Source organism: Euprymna scolopes, chromosome 19, assembly GCF_053919585.1.
Source record: "Euprymna scolopes isolate OS-2025 chromosome 19, ASM5391958v1, whole genome shotgun sequence".
In the NCBI taxonomy this organism is placed as follows: Eukaryota; Metazoa; Mollusca; class Cephalopoda; order Sepiida; family Sepiolidae; genus Euprymna; species Euprymna scolopes.
Genome location: NC_136500.1, coordinates 57,213,884 through 57,222,993, shown reverse-complemented (window position 1 = coordinate 57,222,993; position 9,110 = coordinate 57,213,884). Strand labels below are relative to the sequence as shown.

General features: G+C 34.4%; 1 protein-coding gene across 1 annotated transcript; it reads right to left on the bottom strand.

Moving 5' to 3' along the window:
- Positions 1–8,010: 8,010 nt before the first annotated feature.
- On the bottom strand, positions 8,011–8,878 carry LOC145303596 (myeloid leukemia factor 2-like). The gene has a single exon (XM_080145150.1). The coding sequence runs from the start codon at positions 8,721–8,723 to the stop codon at positions 8,124–8,126; it is 600 nt and encodes a 199-aa protein (XP_080001276.1). The 5' UTR covers positions 8,724–8,878; the 3' UTR covers positions 8,011–8,123.
- Between the last annotated feature and the right edge of the window lie 232 nt (positions 8,879–9,110).

Sequence of the window (9,110 nt, the reverse complement as noted above, 5' to 3'; positions counted from 1 at the left end):
AACGTGTTGAGATTCTTGCACAACACTGACGACTTTCACTTGAATCCGATATAAGTGTAGCACATTCAGACGGACACATTATTTATGAGAGTAACTTTGTAGCAATGCGCAACTTCGATATTAAGGCAGTATTTTCGTGCAGCAATCTGCTTTGCCTTCTTATGATGCCATCTCTTGATCACCTATATGGGATGGGGTACATGTTATTAAAAAAATTGACACCCCATTAATTTATGGACTGCCTTATTTGTTATCCACGGAAGATAGTGTCAGTATCAGTGTCAGAATCTCCACTGGGATGGGGGACATCTAATAAAAATCTTGCTTCCAGTAAAGCAACTGGCCCCCATGGCATTCCAGTCATAGTGCTAAAAAAATCTAACCGAAACTATCTCACATACTTACAAACCTGTTTAAACGTTGCCTTAAGGAGAAATGGTTTCCAATACCTTTGAAAACTTCATCAGTCAGTTCCGTAATTTACAATTCCGGAGATCTCTCTCTAAGTACAGACCAATCAGTCTCCTGTGCATCATGAGTAAGTTGTTTGAATCTTGATAAATAGAGAAGTGGTCAACCACCTCAGTAACATGCAATATGGTTTGCATTCTGCGAGATCTATAGCTGATGTACTAATTGTTATATCAAACCAGATTAGTGAATCTCTCGACAACGGCTTCGTTTCTAGAACAATAACTCTTGACATATTAAAGGCGTTTGATAGAGTATGGCATACATGTTTACTTCACAAGATCGTCAGATATGGAAAAGCTAGAAATGTCCTCTCAACTATTTACTTTCTTTCTAATAGGCGTATAAGTGAAGTCTTTAATGGGCAGAAATTAGAAACTTATAGTATTTACGTTAGCGTCTCTCAAGGTTCTACTCTGGGCTCAACTCTCTTCCCGATCTTCAATACACATTCTTAGATAATTCACAGACATTTATTTAAACGACACCACAATCTATGGCAACACTCCAAAGGCTCAATACGTTTATGGTATTCGATTTTCTGGTGGTGAGAACGTGGTGCAATGGGGAAAAACGTGGCTGGTTAATTTTAATGCATCGAAAACCAAGCTTCTCTTCTTTTATCATAATCACTCTAACCCTGTGAGACCGAAATTGAAAAAAGGTCCTTGTTTTCGAAAGCTCCATGTCTTGACAAGCTTCTGGGACTGACCTTCACTCTTGATCTAAAATGGAACACATACTTCAAATATGTAGCCAAGATCGCTGGAAAAATGGTTGGATCACTCTACCGCTCCAGTAGGTATCTCACTGCGGATGCAATCCTCTATCTGCATAATAACCAGGTACGCCCTAAAATAAAGTATTGTTGCAACATCTGGGTAGAAGCTCCCCGATGCTTTCTATTCAGGTTTGATAGAGTTCAAACCCGGCTTTAGACCTAATAGGTGATACCACTTTCTCTTCCATGAAATCCTTTCCTACAGAAAAGACATTGTGAACCTGTTTTTATTCCATCGTTATTTTCATGTCAAGTGCTCAACGTAACTTCAATCTATAATTCCCGTTGCAAAAATTTCACAAAAAACCACTCGACTAACTACAACCACTATATACGATTTCCCCCACTTTCTAACTGTGTCTAAATCTAAACGCAGATTCCATGAACAAAGCCTCTTTCCCAGAACTGCACGCATGTGGAACGCTGTACTACTGGGATGCTTCCCGGTTGACTACAATATCGTAGCCTTCAAATTTAATGTAAACAAATTCTTGTTGAGCTGTCCCCATAAATAATCAGATTCTACCCAATTTACACAATTAACGATTAGTACACTACAACAGTATAATCATTAACCCTTATCCTCGAGTGGCCTTCGAGCTTTGGTAAGTGGTGACTCTCAAGTAAAAAGAACCCTTGTTCTAAATGAAGAATCACATGTGTAGTATTTTGCCCTTGCAACCACCGTCAGATTAAAAGCATGATATTGCAACTTCCTGAGAACCCTGCGACAAATCTGAAATAAATTCATATGTATAGAATATACTTTGTTCTCCTGTGGCCCAGAATCAGCATGTAAAGAAAAGTTTCAGGTATGTCTCATTGATCTGATTGTGTTCGTATTACATCATCACAACACTCAGTTGAAGACAGAAAATCCCCGGACTGTATGAAACTTCTTCCATATTTCCCCTCCCCCAGTAATATAAATACTTTTGGTGCCACAATATAATATATACCCTTCTTGAAATATATATATATATATATATATATATATATATATATATATATATATATATATATATATATATATATATATAACATAGGCAGTGCTTTCTCGAGAATGAATTAACTCGTTCCCTACTGTTTCAATTCTCTCACTTTTTTGTGCACTTGGAACATGTATTGCCAGTGAATACATCAACATAGGTATTTGATTCGTGATAGCCAATAACATGGCCGACCTTACTTTTTTATCTGCAGTACGACCCTCAGTGGTATCAGTCGATTGTGTGGATCAGACAATGGCCGACATTAATAGAAACTGATTTAACTACTGAAAAATTACAATATTCCTGAAATCGAACAAGATCTGTTGAACAGTCAGACTTTCGATAATGAATGAGATCTGTTTATAAAAAGCGTTAAAAAACTTTAAAAATGATTTGAAGAACAGCAAGATAATGAACACGATTTATACTGAAGCTGAACTTATCCGACATTAATAATAAAATAAAATATGATAATTAATTCAAAAGGCAAAAGTTGTGGTGTTTCAACAAAAATGCATTCTGTAAATAAACATTTCGTTGTTGCATGGATTTAAAAGCCTCAAATTCCTTTATTATTTGCTTGAAATGTATTTATAAAATCAAATTAAAGAAGACGGTTTAATTTATATTGAAATTGTACTTTATTCAATATTAAAATGCAAAAACAAGGATTATGTTTGTAAATTAATGCATGTTTAGATAAGGGTACAATTAATTTTGAATTTAGGGGAACTTGTGCAGTTTAATCAAGACAATCAAAAATGAAAATATCGAAAAAGCTTATATTGTACGTATTCGTCTTGGACTGAAGATCTCCGAAAAAAATCATTTAATTTGATCGAGTAGTATTTTTTTTACAGCAGAAAAACACGTTCCTATGAGAGCGCGTTAAAGTCAGTCATTATGGAATTTGTTGAAAACGCCACGGGGAGATAACTCAATGTAAAGCGCCGACACTCCCTCCCTATCTTTAATGCTAGCTTTTCTTCCTAAAAATCGAACTTTTTGCTCGGGATCATACCAAATTGTTTTTTCGCTCTAAAAAAAAAAGAAACTACTTGGTAAAAGTAAGTTATTTTTTTTTCGGAGAACTTCGTTCCATAACGGATACGTAGAATATAACTTTTTGTGGATATTTTTATTTTTTAATGTCTTGATTAAACTGTACAAGTACCAATATATAGGAAATAAAGGGACAGTGCTTAAACAAATTAAAATAGTTCGATAAATAATTCTAAAGACGCTATCGATCAACAATTCTAAATACGAAAATGAACGATAAATGATTAAAAAAAATGAAGAGGATTTAAATTCAAACAAATAATTCAAATACGAAGTTCATCAATATTTCTTTTTTAAATCAAACCTTTCGAAAAATCTTTTCGATGATTTAAAAGTGGATTTCTTAATAATAACCTTATTATTTTAGTGTAAACGGACACGGGCTGATGGCCTGTCCCAAGTTCGAATCTAGTTCATCCCACAAAAATCACTTTCACTTAAGATATTGGTAACCTTCCGTAACCTCCGTTATCTTTTTAGAACAAATTCTGACTAGAAATATATCAAAGAAACTGAAGCCAACAACAGAATCTCTGGATTTTTGCGATATGATGATGATGATGATGATGATGATGATGATGATTTCAGCACGGTCTGTGTTCTGCATAAGTGCCAAAAGCTGATCTATATATTAATAGGATCGCGTGTGTGTCACGCTTACATCCGAGTGACTGTCGTTTAATTATTATAGACTTCCATTTCTTGTAATAAATAATTTTACACACACACACACACACACACACACACACACACACACACACACACACACACACACACACACACACACACACACACATATATATATGAGCAAACAGTTAATGAAATATGTTAAACACCACTTTGAAATGTGTTTAAAACATATTTAATCTGAAAAGGAAACACTAGATAAATGGATAGTCCTTTTATATATATATGTATATATATATATATATATATATATATATATATATATATATATATATATATATATATATATATATTTGTGTGTGTGTATATGTGTATTGGGGTGGAGAGGGCTCCCGTAAGCCGTGGTGAAGGCAACCTTTCTAGGAGAAGCAAATCTCTGATTTAAAAAAAACATAAAGCGGAAGACCAGTACCCGCATTAAGCTGGTCTGCAATTTAATTTGTCGCTGGCTATCTTGCTCTCGCTTATTGCTGGATCTCAACATTTTGAACCGAGAGAGAGACTTAGCTGTCGTACAAAGCTAAGACTCTGTAACATCATCTTTGTATAGATACTCCCTCAGGTATTTGGGCTCATTAATTTTAAATGTCTGAGGGAGTGGCACTCGTCTGACAAGACGTTGCAATCATCATATATATATATATATATATATATATATATATATATATATATATATATATATATTTCTTCATAAGTTTGGGTTTCGATATCGATTCAAGCTGATACACCAAACTCATATGGGTATATTTTTTTATTTTTGAAATCGTAACTTTATAATATATAAAAATCGATAGAACATTAGCTCTACATTAATTTATATGAAATCTTCAAGAATTAAAATATCATATTTAAGCGTACTTTATCAGAGCGTCTCCATTTACGCTGAACATCTACAGATTACCAACATCAATATATTACATATGAGTAAGTCGCCTGTGCAATTTCCACAGGTTTTGCTAGTTAATCAATAAATTATGTAAGCGTTATAAAACTTCAAAACTATTTAAAAATAAATATATGAACAGTTTTAGTTTACAATTTGATTTGGAAATGTGTTTGTTTCTTTACTAAGTACTTTCGAACTAGAACACACATTACCGTTTAAAGATATTATTATACAAAGAAAACTCTCTGAAAAAAAAGAATAACCTTGGAACATTTCTATATACACACACAAATGAATCTTAGCAGAATTTAATGGATTTGAAAGAAAAGGGTTTTACATTTATTTGAGAAATGAAACATAATACATATACTTCGTGTGGGTCCATGGCTGTTGAACTTTTTCTTGTGATGTCAGCAGGACACGTGACTTTTAGTGGCTTGGTGTGTTTCTATTTACGTAGGTCGTGAACAACTCCTCCTTATTATATGGCAGCAATCAACTGTTGTTTATCCACGTCTGCTGATCGCGTTCATAACTTTTCCTGAATTTATTAGATAGCGGATATTCGGAAATTTGATTTTCAAACTGCTCTAGCTCTGACTGTTTCCATCCTGCACGTCATGCTCCTATTTACAGGTCGGGTTTTGCAACAAAATATGAAGTGTTGTAATATTTTCATAATAATACGATTAAACAATCTAAAGTTAAACTAAGGAACACGATGGGACGCATATAGTCTTTGACACACACACACACACACGCATTGATATGCGTTCAACAAACGCGCTGCACTTGCCGGTGAGCGATCAAGCAATTATTCAATTAAAGAAAAGCCTAGTACATACGTGCGGTCTAGCCTCCGCTCTTTCCATTATCGCTTTCCTTTGGGTCTGTCTGTTGATTTGTATCGTTGGATCGTCCAGTGGTTTTGATCTTCTGTTACTCAAGATGAATAAAATCCATGCATAATAACGCAAGGAGACTCATTGCAGGTTTTATTGAGAAGAGAAGATTCTTCGCGGAGAAAGAGAGCAAAAACTATTCATTTTAGAAAGATAGCCCAAAATTAATTTTTTTTTTTTTAATAAAATACACTCTACAATTAATTCTTTCTCACTTAACGTTTTGATCTAATTAAAACTTTGTCGACTAAGGAGATCCACTTCGATTTTTACATTTTTAGCTCGTGTTGTCTCTTGGCTTCCCAGACGTAAAAACTGCATCGCAAACTCTGTTTCCATGCTCTAAACACGTAATCTAATTTGTTACGTAATCAATACCTGCGTCTAACTGTTTTGTCTAGGGAGCTTACTCCTGAACTGCCTGTCATGTCGCAGGAACAAACAAACAAAAATAAATAAGAAAGAAAAAAAAATCCGCATTTTTAAAAGTGCAAATGAAATGCATTTATTCGTGTTTCCTCCAGAACAACGCATTTCATTATATTTCCAAAAATTTTAAAAGTCTCTGTCGCCGCCACTTTACGCTGGCGCTACCAAACACTTTCTCGCCTTTATATTTACACGCCCATTTTCCGCGTGTCCATGAAATAGGTAAACAGACGAATTTTTGAATCCGGAAGTCACAAACCCGATAGATTTAAACGCCCAACCAAGCCAGCTTACTGATTAGAGTTTTATTGAGAATGAGTGATTTATGACAAATTGATGGTTAAATATGATTAAAGTTGTGCTATTTTTTTTTTAAATAAAAGACTAACTCCTATTAGTTTTCATTAATCTGTGTGTATTCATTATATTTTGGTCGGTGCCAGATTACACCATCTGTTACATGAAAAGGCGTGTCCCCTTTTTCATGTAAGTAAAAATAAAGAGAATTAGTAAATGAAAATAAAATTAGAGAAAACGGGAATCGAACCCTGGAGATAAGTTTTAAAGAACAATAGATTTTAAATGGAATGTCCAGTAAATTGTTGATTCTGATAAAATAAATAATAAATATAATTTTGGCTGGAAGCTATTCATTGTTAGAAAGAATGTTTGATAATAAAAAATGGGTTATATGAATTAGATATGTAGGTTGAATTCCTTTGTGAAAACAACAAAGGAAAAATGGGAAATCAGAATGTTTCGACACGTGCAGGTCGCGTATGTTGATGGCACGTGAATTGTGGTCACGTTGGCCGGACATGCATGGATTTCTCAATATAGGAAGTGAGAGTTAGTTAGTTAGTGAAGAAGTCAGAAGTGAGGCAGAGAGTCAGAGAGTCAGACGAGAGTCTGACAAGTTCGAATCTTGGCCCGTCTGGAAGCGAGAGGGTTTTAAACAGAAAAAGAAAATGTAAGAAGAAACTTTGAATTCCCGGATGCAAGCCATTGACGGGTCAAGTGGAAGAATAAATGCTCATCATGTTTTTTATAACTGCCGTCTCCTGTGTCCATCATTATATGAAAAAGGTATTGTCTATTTATGTGTAAAAACCATTTGAAATTCATCATCTAAAAAATATATATGTTAGAAAGTATATGTGTCTATTTATGTTATATAAACACCCCGTTCAAACAGAACTGCCAAAAGCATAAATGTCAACCTCTCAATCTATCGGTATAAATGCCAATCTATCAGTCTATCTATCTAGATATCAAATCTCCTCTCAAAGTGTAATTATATGTACTCTCTCTCTCAATTATAAACTCTCACTCTCTCTCTTTTTATACACCTGTTAATGTCTCCATATCTCACAACATGAACACTTACACATGAAACTCAAAGATCTCTTACTTCCATGAACACTCTTAAGACTCCTATCCTTCTTAACATGGAAACAAAAGAACATACATTCATCATTGTAATAATAACACTACGTAACATAACTCTTATACGCAGGCTTATCCTCCTTACCTTCCATCCTTCCCGCGATGGGAAGGAGGTAATACTGGAATGTGCATTGTTGATATAAAGAAAGAAGTATATAATTACGTTATAAAATGAGTGACGTAATAAAAGGAGTTTTATTTCATTTTACATAATGTATTGTAAAAACGTGGTTATCAACGGATTAAATTATACAACTAATATTGATCAAATGTTACGGTAGTTTACGACAATTACTGAGCAATAAAGAATCTTCTTGCGTACAAATACTATCATAAAATTAATAATAAAACGAGCATTGTACTGCGTTTTTATTTTTCTTAAAACCCAGTAAATAATTCCACATACTTATATTCCTGTTGTTTTTATCTTCCGGTGAATATCTTTGATGTCTATTTTTGCATAGAAATCAGTAACTGTAATCGAGAGCGGTCGAAGTGTTTATATTTTCAAACGGATCCCTGGAAAATTCAAGTGACAATCCAGTAGTTTTCTTTCTCCATTCTTTCTGAAAGTTGTTTTTTTCCACCTCCGTCATATTGAAATATTTGTTTCTGCGATTTTCCTGGCCGGTTTTGGTGTTTCGCTGTCTCTCCTCGACGTGACTTTTCTCTTTTATGTGACGTCCGACTGACATCTTCGCCGAGTACGTGGCTTGGTCTTTCTCAGTCTTGACGACTTGTCTGATGCCATTTTGAGCTGCGATGATCTGTTTTGTTGCTTCATAAACCTTTGGTTCTCCATCGTCGTGGTCATAACAAGAGACAAACTTGCTTTCCGAAATGGTGGTTCCGTTAGCCGAATCTTCGCAGATTTTCCGTTGGAAATCATGGATATTCGGTAACTTGCAAACGTTTACAGGTGTCCATTGGACACCTTCGACATTGCCTTGCGCAGACGCGAGATTTTGCTTTTCTTTCGCCATCTCCTTTAACATAACAGAACCACTACAAGGTTTCAGGGAGTAGAACTCGTCCTGAATAAAATCTTCATATAACTGTTGCGACATTTTTTTTTAAAAATGAACTAAACGGCTTGACGAAATTAAACTGCTTTATTTATTCTTTTGAAATTGTAAGCAGCTGTGTGTTGGAAAAGACAAACAAATGTCTTTTCATACGAACGAAATCAATGATAAGCCGTCGTCTGAAAATATTAAAATAAAACGTCACTCACTGATAGACGTCACATTCGCGTGTTGTTCTCGTTCACTCGCGAGAATAGTTGCCAGCAGAAAATTTACATTTACAGTTCAGTATTGCAATTACGTTATACGAGATTCGTTTAAATAAACGTATCTTACGAAAACATTTTATTATGTGATTTTTAATTCCTATATAAAAGAACAGAGTTAAATAAACGTATCTTACGAAAACATTTTATCATGTGATTTTTA

What these genes read in the sequence shown, in the direction of transcription:
- LOC145303596 (XM_080145150.1), bottom strand. Translation starts at nt 8,723, where the DNA reads ATGTCGCAACAGTTATATGAAGATTTTATTCAGGACGAGTTCTACTCC.